General features: G+C 41.9%; 1 protein-coding gene across 1 annotated transcript in view; it reads right to left on the bottom strand.

The window, feature by feature from the left end:
• Positions 1-14,203, bottom strand: part of LOC143975440 (uncharacterized) — a 53,433-nt gene that overhangs the window by 16,333 nt on the left and 22,897 nt on the right. Inside the window, exons 6-8 of the mRNA XM_077477838.1 lie at positions 8,887-9,040; positions 7,282-7,451; positions 429-579 (exon numbers count right to left, since the gene is read on the bottom strand). Of these exons, the coding sequence (XP_077333964.1) occupies positions 429-579; positions 7,282-7,451; positions 8,887-9,040 (475 nt within the window). The remainder of the gene's footprint in view (positions 1-428; positions 580-7,281; positions 7,452-8,886; positions 9,041-14,203) is intronic.

The following is a 14,203-nucleotide window of genomic DNA, read 5'->3' on the forward strand; positions in this document are numbered from 1 at the left end:
TTTCACATTCATCTGTGAACCTATTAATTTGGCCATAACGTTATTACTTATCATATAGAGATGATACATATTGTTCTTTATTTTAGGGAGGAGGATGAACAAGACTTTCTTCTGGTAGGAATAAATGATTTAATTCCTATATATTGTAAAAGGGAGCAAAATAAAAAATTCTTTGGAGTATAGTCAGTGATCATTTTTTAAAGTAGTATACTGATATTATATATACTAAGTATTCTATTTTCCAATTTGTTTAATTTATCACAACACTAAGGCTCCCTTCACACATATGGCCAGGGAGGTGGTAAAACCAGGCAGCTGAGCTGTGGTTTTTCCACCCCTTAACTGCCCACCTGAACACTGACATGGAACCGCTTAGGGCTATACACACACATGGTGCGGCAGAAATAACTAGAAACTATGAAACTTACTCTGCAGGATGACCTTGAGATGAGGAAACAGCTTTATGTAGAACTCACAAAACACATAGGCACAAAGTGCTTGTGTGTCATTCTTCTGCTCAATGAGACACAGAGCTTCGTACAATACATCCTTTGTGGGTCTCTTGTCAGCCTGCAGCGTCTGTCAAACAAACAGTTCTTTAAATATAATGAATAAATTATAATGACAGTGTGCATGTTAAAAAAAAAAAAAAAAATCCCTTGTTAGATGTAAGACAAGGTGAAATCCAATAAATGACAATAATAAAAAACTACGATCATTCAACCTATACTGTTGACTGGATGCAACTTCCTTTTGTATAATCTGTTTATTACTATTTTCTTCATCAAATATACATTATAAAACAATGGAACAACATGTAAAACAAAAAAAACATTTCTATAATTTAAACAACATAAACATATTACATACCAAACATATTAATATATAAGAGAGAAAAAAACAAAACAAAAACAAAACCACACACCCACCCCCGATTTCCCCTTCTCTCTTCCTACTCCCCCCCCCCCCCCCCCTATCCCCAATCCCTCTCCGTCCATTACCGCCCCTCACCCTTTCTTCTTGAGTCATCATACCTTAATTATTCTATAACTGGTAAATTATCTATTTAGCCCTATGCTTCCATCTAGTCCTAAAATAAATGTTGTCAACCCTAGTAACAGCCAGGGTCCCCACATTTCACCAAATGTATCTGTTAAACCCCTATTCTTATATACCTTCCATTCTTTTAACAATACATCACCTGCATCCACCATTCCTCATATGTTGGGCTTCTGGGGATATCCATTTTGCTGCTATTGATTTTTTTGCAATAATATCCTATTAATGATTAATCTTGTTGCCGGAGTATATACTTCTTTTTCTAAGTATCTTAACAGGCATATTTTTGGATCTATCTGTATCTGGGTTTGGTATACCTGGTTAATTGTTTCTATCATTGTCTGCCAATATCTAAACAATTGAGGGCAATTCCAAAACATATGCATTAAGTCAGCAGATACCCTTGAACATCTCTGACATTCTGAGGTTTCCCCGTCTACCCCATTGATATAGTTTAGCTGGTGTCCTATAAGCTCTATATATTATGTATAATTGGGTTATGCATTGTGTGAAGATATGGATACAGTTTGTATGGATTCCAATATACCCTGCCATGTTTCATCTGCCATTTTTCAAAGGTCTTTTTCCCATCCTTTTCTACCCAAGCAGCTATTTGTATCTCTTGTCTGCTCAGTTAGGCGACCATAAAGAGTGGAGATCAAACCCTTCTTAACCTGTTTCTTTGCTAGGGTATCCATAAGTGGCATATTTTGTATCTTAACCTTTTTATCCTTAAACTGACTCTGTAGCACATGGTGCAATTGTAAATATGGAAAAAAAAAAGTATGAGAAGGCAGTACGTATGTTTTCTGCAAATCTTGAAATGTTTTTAATAAATTGTCGGTATAAAAGATGTGCAATATATTTTATTCCCTTTTCTTTCCATATTCCAAATCCTTTTAAATGTATTTAGTTCCTTATAATTTTTAATACCAATATATATATATATATATATATATATATATATATATATATATATATACACACCGATATGTAATAATATCGCATAATACATTTCATTTCCTGCTAGACCTTCTGTACAAGTCCAAGAGTTGGGCATTGCCCATCAACCAGGCTACCTGATTCTATTTGAGCTATCAAATGGTATTGTGAAGATCTACTCAGAATTGACTGAATATGGTCTGTCCAATCTATTACTTCCCATCCTGCGACCTGTTGTAGTTGTGCTGCTAAAAAAAATACTTTTAGCATTTGGAACAGCAAGGCCACCCTTATCTTGGGAAGTTGTAATGTATTAAGTTTAAATTCTAGCATTTTGCCCCTTCCATAGCAAGATTGGAAACAGGGAGTCTACTTTGTTTAAACCATTTAAGCGGCATCCAGATCGGTGAATTGTGCAAGACAGAGTAACTGTGGGGCACACCATTTTTATAAAATTTGCTCACCCTACAACGAACGTTAGTTTGGACCATACTTTACTCTTCATCTTAAAAACCTATCTAATATGGGGGCTAGGTTATAATATATTCCTTTAAATTTGAAGAGAGCCTTATCATAAATAATTAAGAAGGATGTATCAACCTGTATTTTATGCTCTATTTGTGGTAAAGCCACTGTTAACTTCAACAGGAAGTAGTACTGATTTTTCCCAATTTATAACAAAACCCAGGAATCTATCAAAATTTTCAATCAACTATATCACATGTTAGGGATTGATCTGTGTCTCCCAAAAATAATAACGCATAGCCACTTTACAAATCCTTTACCCAACCTGAATTTCTCCCATAGCCTCCCATAGTGATGCCCACTTGATGCAATCAAATTCTTTGGCGGTGTCTAGTGATATTATGGCTCTCTTCCCTATATTATCTGATGGTATCCGTAGGTTTAAAGAGTCTTAAGTTCGTTGTTGTGGACCTACCTGGTATTAAACCTGATTGGTCCACATGCACCAACTATGCATGGCCTATTTCGCCTATATGCCAAGACCCTTGCCAGGATCTTAGCATTAGAATTTAACTTATTTATCAGCGTAAAACACGCACAGGCGTATAACACGCACCCTAAATTTTAAGTGGGAAGTTTATTTAAAATATATATTTTTTCTGAAACAACTTTGAATTAACGTAAGGGTCAGTGCCCATCTGCAGCCTCCTCATCTCCCATCAATGCAGCCTGAACAATGCCCATCCGCAGCCTTAATGCAGCCAGATCAATGCCCATCCATCTGCAGCACATCTCATCAATGCAGCCTGATCAATGCCCCTTTTTAGCCTCAATGCTCATCTGCAGCCTCACCATCGATGCAGCCTGCACAGTGCAGGAAATCACAGAGCCGTCTTCTCCTGTTTTCTCCTGGCTCTCACACACACACAGTCCTGCCTCCGCCATTACCATTGGACCAGCTCCTGTGATAGACAGAACACTGGTCCAATGCCAGTGGCGGAGGCAGGACTGTGTGTGTGATGTGGGAGACGAGTGAGAGCCGAGTAAACAGGAGATGGTGGCTTGTGAATTCTGGCGGCATTCGTCTCCCTCCTTCCCCTCCGAGGTATGATGTTGGCGTTTAACACGCACCCTTGATTTGCCCCTATTTAATACGGTAATAGTGAAATTGGATAAGATAAGATTCTGGCAATAGATGGTCCTTCTCTGACTTGGGTATTACTATTGTGCAAGCATCATTCATGGTTTCCGGTAACTTAGATGATGCATGTGCACGATTCAGTACTTTCAGCATGATAACATTAGATGAATGTACTAATTCATTCATCTAATGTTAAAAGGTGCATTCATATATTCGCTTTCCTCATTTGAAATATATGGTATTATAAAAGGGTGCAAACAATCTTTAAAGTTCATTCATATAATAAACGGCCTTACTCCGATATAGATCTCTATAAAAAGTAGTAAATGAGGATAATATAATATATCCTCTTGGCTATGGGAGATATTCCGATTTGATATGTCTATACGGGGGATGAAGTTAGAGTCAGCCTTGGATTTAGGAATAAATGCTAACATTTTACCATTTTTTTCACCCTCCTCAAAATATTTACTTCTTGCTAAAGATTGTTCCCTTTCAGCTTTTTCCATAGCTGTTCTTTTATATAGAAGTTGTACATCCTTCCATATAGCTTAGTTCGCAGGTGTAGGATTCTAGGATTCTTAACAAATTGAAATTCTTTTTGTCGCACTTCTACTGCCAGTAAAGTTTCACATTCCCTACTTGTCTTTTTAAAACTACTTATAGCTTGTATCATTAACTCTCTGAGAAAGGCTTTCATAGTATCCCATACCACCTGAGAATTTGTTATATATATATATATATATATATTATATTTTCAAGAAAAAAGTTAAATAATTGTCGCATGGACTTCTCCTGGATCACCTGCAGCCATGAGGCATCCATGAGCCAATAACCTTTGTCATGTGGTTTCATTTCTCTTATGGTCATCAAAACTGGAGAACGAGATCCCCCTTGCCAAATACCGTATATCAGAAACCAGGGGAAAAGCTAATTCCGTGCCCAGAGCCAAGTCAAGCCTGGATAATGTACCATAAGTAGAGGAGCAACAAGTATAATCATATACTCCGGGATTGAAAAGGCGTCACATATCACACAGTCCCATCTCCCACAGATGGACGGCAAAGGGGGTCTCCGATTTTAGGCCCCTTGGGTATTGATCCATACTCGCATCACATTATTAAAATCCCCCATTATCATTGTTGGGATACCAGGATGTCCAGCCATAATATATATATACACACACACACACACACACACACACACACACACACACACACACAGCTCCTATTATGCATTTAGTACTAAATAAGGAGCATACCAATAGAACATATCTACCCTGGGGATCTATCAAAATCTGTCTGCAGGAAAATTGTATCTTAGTTGATATTAACATGCCAACACTTCTTGAATATGTAGAGAACACCAAGTGGTATTGAGTAGACAACTTTGCATTTTGTAATAGAGAGACAGTGTCTTTTGCGAGACGAGTTTCCTGCAGACAGACTATTGGTGAATTATATTGTTCCAGAATGGTGAAAATAGCCATTTTTTAACCATATCCTTTGTGACAGTATGGAGCCTGGAGATTTCATAGCGATCTGGGTGGGATAGAACCTCCAATCCTGAGACCAGGTTTTGGGAACAGCCAGGAGTCTGGCTTGTTGATTGTGCAGGCGAGCCAGGACCAGGGTTCTGGGCTCCACCCTCCCGAGGAGTCAAGGTGTGCAAGGGAGAATGGAGGGCCCAAGCCGGTGGGCTGAAGCAGCCAGGAAGCTGTAAGAGAGGGTGTCACCACAGGCACAGAGTGTGTACCAAGCAGGGACACACAGTTACAGGGTCAAGAGGACCGAGGTCAACACCTGAACAGCAGTGCTGACCAGAGAGCCAGGTGGCTCGGTATTTTCCATTTGTTATTTCATTACTGCTTTGAAGTTGAAAATCCTGCATGGGAATCCTGGATGGACTGTTTTTTCTTTTACTTCAATAAACATGGGCCAAAAAAGCCCTTAAACTGCATATCTGGCACAGACTCAGCTCACTGGTAAACGTTACACTGAAGCTAAGTAACCCCCAATATTACACCTTCAATCTTCTCACATTCCAGGGGATTTTCTTTGCTTACTTTTACTAATCGGTGTGCTGCCACTATGTTCCTATGTCCTGTTTTGGTGTTGGGATGTGGCGTTTGCTACTTCCAACCTCACCATGACAGTTAGCTCAGCCTCAGCCTTTGCAGAGTACACAAGAACAGGGGATGGAAGTCATTTTAACTTAAAGAAAGCCAAAAAAACATAATTGTACATGCCAAGTTGGATTAAAACCCATCCCAGCTTTTGGCATCTCTGAAACTTGAAACCCAGCCCCCCCCCAATATTTTTTTTATTCCCAGCTGTTTTCTGACAGATTATTTGACATCATGGTTCTTTCTCCTTCTTGTATACATTGCCAGAATTTGGCAGTTCTTATTCCTGCCCAAAACAGCGGCAGCAATGTCAGGTCAGTACCATTTTGTACAGCAATAATATGAGCCCAGACTAGCCTAGTAAATAGTGGAACAGAAAAAAGGCGCTTTTAAGTGTAGTAAAAACAAAATTTTTTAAAATTGCCCAAAACATTAAAAAACACTTACGGGGGGATAAGTAAACAGGCTATTAAAATAATATGGGACGCCCAGTGAGAGGTTCTCCCCAGGTTATCCAATCAGTGAGTCTCCTATCCGGCCAGAGATGTGCAGGTGCATGTCAGACACCCTGGAAGATCCGCCATGCTGCCAGAACCAGTGTGGAGTGCAGTACCCAGATGTGACGTCACATCCGGGGACTGCAGACTACACTTTAGAGGTAAGAAGAGGCAGGGTAAGTGTTACAGCCTTTTCCTCTACCTCTAGAAGTAATGAGCAGGTTTAGCTGCGTTGCATTCTCCTTGTCTGTTTGTCCACCTGCAAGGTGATTATGGCCAGTCTCTGGGTAGAGACCAAACCTGATTTAAACCAGCCAACCCTTACAGTCTAATGCTTGTGATATTGTGTTTATCACGTGATCCAAGCTCCATGTTTGTCTGCTCTGCCGCTAGGTTGGATTCCCTTGTTGATGACCTCAGATAAGATATTGAATATGCTTAGAACTCAGCCTGCCTTTTTTTGACTATGAATTTGACCCGACTATTGTGAACCTTGCCTGCCTTGTACTGTACCTGGATTGTCAACTGGATCCTGCCTGTCTACCAACTGCAAGTACTTGTTTGCTGTACTTATTTTGTGCCTGCCCTGGATTGGTAGCCAGGCACTATAGGTGAAGAACACAGAAGCTAGCTATAGTGCCAAACCACTTTCAGTAGGGGTAAGCGTGACATATTCTATTAAAGTGTATGTAATCCTCCTTTTCCCACAATCTGCTTTTGAAAACTGACAGCAACTTTCACTGACACCCTGCTACCCAGGAAGGCACGAAAGCACACTGACTGCACCCTTAATACACTCAAGTGGTGTAAGTGCTAGACTAAAAGGTGAGCTGTAGAATAGATCATTAAGAAAGATATTCCTTAGTTGTGTTTTAAGGGACCTTGTGATCCATTTGGTGGGTAATACTCCATTTATTTAATGCTTTTACTTCAGCGTAGCGGTTGGAAGACATTTTTCTATAAAATTTCTGGGATTGACTTGCCTTACAATATCAAATACTATAAAAATTTTAGGGTTAAACTCACAATAGACTTGCTTGCATGCTTCTTACCAGTAATTCTAGCCTCGATAGCAGTCCAATATCATGCAGGCCATATAGGAATGGAAACAGTTCGTTTATAGCTTGGCAGATGCCAGTTTTCGTAACCTGAAAAAGGTTCTGCATATAATCAGAACAGTTTTTCCACCCAGTGAACAGCTCCACTTGTTCTTCGCCGGGTTCTGCATGGTGAAAGCAAAGAAGAATAAATGATTAAGTACAAAATCTGGCTGTTTGCCTGAGATAGGATTAGATAATAACTGCTACAAGATGTAAAATAATAAGGGTCGCAGAGTGGGTCTGCTAAGCAAACTGGACCAACCAACAGTGACTTTCTGCTTATAGTATATAGTACATATAGTATAAGCATCTCATGCAATAATGACCAGACCTGACGATAGGACTCTCAGGCTCCAGACACTGCATTGTGGGATAAAAGTGGGAGCATGTATATTCTCTAGACTGACCAATGAGTGGAGCCTACAGGTGGTATTGGAGGCAAAAATGTCCTCAAATGTGATATTTTCTGTTAGTATTGTGGCCCCGCTTGTATTTTTTCCACTTTTCCCCAGTGGCTTACCAACAAGTTTTTACATAACTCTGACAGACTGCCAAAAAGACAGGAAAACCTTGCAATTGTGAGACGAAACAAACTTCATGCAGATGGCCCTCTGTTGTGGTGCTGGTGATTTGTAAGATCTTTATATGGGTTTTCTGTACCATCTGGATTATGTGGATTCTAGTAAACCAAGGCAAGAGGAGACACAGAGTGTGGTTTTATTGCCTCCCACCCAGCCTATATACGACAGCTGGGCGGGAGATCCCTGGTTTTGGGAGGACAACATATGACTTCCTCCTAGTCACGCGCCTCCTGTGCGCTCTGGCAACCACACTGCAGCTTCATTTGTCGCCCACTGTGTTCACTGAATACAGCAGATGACAGATCAGTGTACCGGGCTGGCCTCGGTATCATATGATGTATGACAGTTGTACACAATGAATGGCTTTCATTCATAGTCATTTATTGTGTACTAATGTGATGATCTCCGATTGGTCACAGACAGGGCCAATCACAGTGCACTGTACCATGTGATAGCTGTGGCCAATCACAGCAATCCCAATAGTGCATAATGGCTATGAATGGATGCCATTCATTAAACTGACTGCTTCTAACAAGTGATCACTGTTGGAAGCAATCAGTGTTAAAAAAAAAAAATCGTGATAACCTGCCCAGATTAGTACAGTACCACTATGGCAACACTGCACTGCTTTGGTCACAGCACGTAAAACGCAGAAGATAATATGAAACTGGGAACATAATACATGAGGCTATTACGATGAATGCGATTACCTTAATTAATGTTCCCTACTACAGACTGCTGAGGTCCAAGGGCCACATATATCATGTACCAAAGGGCCGCATGTGGCGCTAAGACCACAGGTTGGGCACCAGGGCTTTATACCGTTTGCAGGAACGGGGAGATGTGTGTATGGTGTGTGTGTGTGTGTGTAGTCCCATCACGCAACAAGCAAATTGTTTGTCATAGGTCCAACCTTGCCCATTCTGGAACGGACACACTTTTGCTAGTTAAAAAAATAAATATTGGCAAAAAGAACCTTGTAATATTTCCTGGAGACCTGGGTATAACTTCAGGTAACATTCCTGGAATATATATTCAAAGACAATGCTTAACTTCATATCCTTCTTCTCAATCAGAGAGAGGCACTCATATATGACTCGTGACACTGGCCTCCGATCAGCCTGCAGTTTCTGTAAAACATGACAAATCAGATTTGAAGGGTTAATGTGAATTATTACACTGACGGGGCAATTTGAAACCAATCTATTTTCACATTTTACTCTACAATAATCTAAGAAAATTGGTTGCTAGACGTTATACATCATCTAACATTTGCACTGCCATTGTTTCTTGGCTGAAGACATTAAATAGCATATAGATGTGCAGGCACGATCTGATCACCAAACAACTGTTTTTCCATTGTTTGTTCCACTAATAAGGACACACCTATAGTCAAGTGTGCATTTTCTGTTTTTTTGGAAAGGAGCTGGCATGTCATCCATGGAAAACTAAGCACATGTTCCCTTAAAAAGGCTTACCCGTAAATAGTGATTTCAGGCCAGTTTGGTAACAATCGTCTCTTGCTTCTATATACAGTATCTCACAAAAGTGAGTACACCCCTCATATTTTTGTAAAGGTATAATGTAAAATATTTTATTACATATCTTTTCATGTGACAACACTGAAGAAATGTCACTTTGCTACAATGTAAAGTAGTGAGTGTACCGCTTGTATCCCCTCCAAATAACTCACACAGCCACTAATGTCTAAACTGCTAGCAACAAAAGTGTGCACACCCCTAAGTGAAAATGTCCAAATTGGGCCCAAATTGTTAATATTTTGTGTGGTCACCATTATTTTCTAGCACTGCTTTAACCCTCTTGGGCATGGAGTTCACCAGAGCTTCACAGGTTGCCACCGGAGTCCTCTTCCACTCCTCCATGATGACATCACAGAGCTGGTGGATGTTAGAGACCTTGCACTCCTCCACCTTCCATTTGAGGATGCCTCACAGATGCTCAATAGGGTTTAGGTCTATAGACATGCTTGGCCAGTCCATCACCTTTACCCTCAGCTTCTTAAGCAAGGCAGTGGTCGTCTTGGAGGTGTGTTGGGGGGTCGTTATGTTGGAATACTGCATAAGGCCTGGTCTTGAAGAGAGAGGCTCATGCTCTGCTTCAGTATGTCACAGTACATGTTGGTATTCATGGTTCCCTCAATGAACTGTAGCTCCCCAGTGACGGCAGCACTCATGCAGCCCCAGGCCATGACACTCCCACCACCATGCTTGACTGTAGGCAAGACACACTTTGTAATCCTCACCCGATTACCGCCACACACGCTTGACACCATCTGAGCCAAATAAGTTTATCTTGGCCGCATCGGCCACAGGACATGGTTCCAATAATCCATGTCCTTAGTCTGCTTGTCTTCAGCACACTGTTTGCGGGCTTTCTTGTGCATCATCATTCCTTCTGGGATGACAGCCATGCAGACCAATATGATGCAGTGTGCGGCGTATGGTCTGAGCACCGACAGGCTCATCCCCCACCCCTTCAACCTCTACAGCAATGCTGGCAGCACTCATGTATTGTATTGTGAGTACCTATGTATTGTGAGGATTGTGAGTTAGTGTCATATGAGTTAGTTGTCAGGTCTTTATTCGGTAATCACTGGGAAATGCAAGATACCCAATTGCTCATTTTCTACAGTGCCAGGGGTCAGCAACCTTTTTCCCTTAAGGGCAGATTCAGTGTATGTGAATGCATAGAGGGCCACATTCACCTGCTAATAAATGAAGATAATAATTCTAACATAGTAATAACAGTACAGATTTACCTCACTTTAAAAAGGTGCTTCACTAATACAAAGCCAGTTCACCCTGAGGGAGCGTGTGGCTGGGGATTCGGATTTTACTGCCCCCTCCTCCATCCTGGCACCCAAGGGTGGCTGACAACAGCCAGCATGGTATGGAGATGGCGTTCCTTTCCTTAGGGAAAATGGGGTCCCCGCAGCCAGGAGAGATGGGGGCCCCATCTCCAGGGGTGATGGGGTCCCGCTCAATCACAGTGTCCTCTGTACCCCATAGCAGTGTCCTCTGTCCCCCTTCACATCACTCCCAGTGTCTTCTGCCCCCCTCCCCCCATAGCAAGTGTCCTCTGTCCCCTGCACCCTCCCACTGTAGTGTCACCTGTACCCCCCACAGCGTCCTCTGCCCCCTCCTGCACCCTATCCTACGCACACACACACAAACACACCCTGTGTAGGTAGAACTGTCCTACCTTACACAGGTGTACAGTAGACCAGAGATCGGCCAGTATCACAGGGCTGGATGGGGGCAGGAACTGCCGAAGTTAACATTTCACATTAACAGGCTGGCGATTGGTTGCTAGGATCGCCAGGCAGCTAATAACCTGCTGTTTAATGTGAAAAGTTAACTCCAGCAGTTCCCTCCCCCATCCAGCCCTGTGATGCTGGCCGCTGTCCAATGAAAAGAAGAGCGGCGAAAATGCAGTTTGCACGTGAACTGATAACGGCACTGACGGGCCAGACATTTAGCAGTGGTGGGCTGGGTGCGGCCCGCAAGTTGCTGACCCCTGTTCTACAGTAAAGACTGATGTGGCACGTACTTTAACTGCTTGCCGACCAGCTGCCGTCGTCATACAGCGGCAGGTCGACACGATCCCAGGAGCCGTTGTAGCTATATATCAGCTCCTTTAAGCAGAATAGCAGGCGCCCACTGCACTGGGGGGGCAACGATGTTCCTGGCCGATGGTCCTGATTAGCGCCAGCCACGAGCGATCACGGGCACGATAGGCAGAACAGGGACGTGTGTGTGTGTGTGTAAATACACAAATCCCTGTTCTGTGAGGAGAGACAGATCGTGAGTTCCCAATAGCTAGGAACCACGATCTGTCATCTACTCCCCCCACAGTTAGGACACACAGTCAGGGAATACAGTTAACCTCTCGATCGACCCCTAGTGTTAACCCCTTCCCTGCCAGTGACATCTATGCAGTAATCAGTGGATTTTTATAACAATGATCGCTGTATAAATTGTCAATCGTCCTAAAAATATGTCCTCCATAATGTTGCAGTCATGATAAAAAAAATAAAAAATAAAATAATCGCAGATCGCCGCCATTACTAGTAAAAAATAAAAATAAATAAATTGATGCTTTTTTGATTATAGCGCAAAAAAAAAAAAAAAAACCCTGCAGAGATGATCAAATACCACCAAAAGAAAGCTCTATTTATGGGGGGGGGGGGGGGAGAGAGATGACGGGACATCAATTTTGTTTGGGTGCAGCGTCGCATGTCCGCGTAATTGTCAGTTAAAGCGATGCAGTGCCGTATCGCAAAAAAATGCTCTTGTCATTGAGCAGCCAAATCTTCCGGGGCTGAAATGGTTCTAAAGGTTTTATGCATTCAGGTAAAAAAAAGAACTTTTGTGTCCCCTAATACTTACCTGAGCCTGATATCGACTGTGCAGGAGAGCAGTGTCGCTTCTCTCTCTTCACGGGCTCAGAGGCCGGAGCGGGAGCCATTGGCTGCCATCAATCCCAACCCGTGAATTTACATCTGGCTTAGGGAAAATGCACATACAGCGCAGCTTGGGATTAAGCCCACATGAGTACCCCCATAGCAAGTCGGTATATTTTTACCTTTACAATCACTTTAAGCAGGTATACACAGACTAGAAATTCTGCTGAAGTGGTCAAGGATTGGTCCATGTGTACCACGGTCTGTTCAACACTGGCTCAATCAGCTTCCAGGTCTTCTTGTCAAAACTTCATTGACCAAGCTGAAGTTAGAAGCCGATTGGTTACCATGCACAGCTGCACCAGATTTGGCACTTTCCAGGTTTAGTAAATCAACGCCATTGTCCCTGCTGTCAGAATACAACAGAACAGTGGGACAGATCCCTACATCAACATCGCTTGTATTGATGCAGGAATCTGATTGGGGTTTTTTTTTGTATACCCTGCTTTATTTATCTGAGAGATTATATTATATGTTTAAATAATCTGTATAAATGGCTCAGTAAATACCGATTGGAGAAGCACTGATGAACCAGAGAAATGCCAACATATATAAATAGGTGCTAGATACACTTTTGTATCTTTTGACCAGAAACCCTAGAAAGGTGCTTCCTCCATCAGCAATCACATGGCCAAAAGACATGGCATGGTCACTGAAAAAGGTTCTTTCTTGGAGGGCCGGCATTCTGGAAGAGTCATAGAATTGGCTGCTTTGCTGGAACATGGATCTTTCCCTTCAACAGAGGACTATATGACCAATGCCTTGAAATCGGGCACTGTCCAGCTGAGAATTTCCTGCCAGCTACATTGACAAAAAAAAAAAAAAAAAGTAAATTAAAACAAAACCAGGGATACCCACAGAACATATATTTCGGCAGAAAGTCGATCCATCTACGTCCAGCTTAAGGCCCCTTTCACACGGGCAATCCAATCAGGACAGCCTTTCATTTTTTGATCAGGACCATGCAATCCTATGGACAGGCGGGTGTAAATAAGCTTGTGTCCGTTTACACCGGCCTACCAACAGGTCAGATCCAGTCCGCAAAAAAAGAAAAAGGGATCTGTCCATTTAGATGGATTGGATCGAAGGGCAGTCAGGTGTAAATAGACAGTGGAGCCCATTTACACCCAGCCGCCCATAGAGCAGAGCGGGTAGTGCTAGTGTGTGCTCAGCCTTACTCTAGAAAATGTATTCTAGAAGATCCTGAAAGCAGTATTAAACCCCAAAACAATAAAACTTTAATATATTGCAACTTACCAATCCTTAACTGTGGAGGTTGCATTAGTTTACTTTTCATTAGGATTTTTGTTTTATTTTCACCTTGTGGTTCTGTCAGTAATATAGGTAGGGTGTTTCAGCTCTGGCTGGAGGAGCTATGGAGACACCTTTGGATAGCAACATTGTTAATCTGTGGAGAAGTTAGTGTTAAGCCCCATACACACTATCAGATTTTCTGCAGATTTTTTCCTTCAGATTTACCAAAACCATATAATATGAGGTCAAACCTTAGGAGTTTCAATGTGTATGCAATCAGGCAGGCCCTTCTACTACATGGTTTTGGTAAATCTGAAGACAAAAATCAGCAGAAAATCTGATAATGTGTATGTGGCTTTATATGCGCTAGAAGATTTAGATGGACTTGACTAACAAATTAAAGCTAAACGCCAGCTAACACTTTCAAGCAATTATGTCAATATTTGTTTTTTTTTCCCTTTTTGGATAAAATGTTTACATAAAGAGCTGACGATTGTAGGCACACCTGTCAGTTGTAAATGGTTTGTCCCAATCCTTTAACTGCTACTTTGTCTGC

The sequence above is a fragment of the Lithobates pipiens genome, unplaced genomic scaffold, assembly GCF_037356315.1.
Source record: "Lithobates pipiens isolate NorthernLeopardFrog02 unplaced genomic scaffold, aLitPip1_a1.2 Scaffold_13, whole genome shotgun sequence".
NCBI classification, from domain to species: domain Eukaryota; kingdom Metazoa; phylum Chordata; class Amphibia; order Anura; family Ranidae; genus Lithobates; species Lithobates pipiens.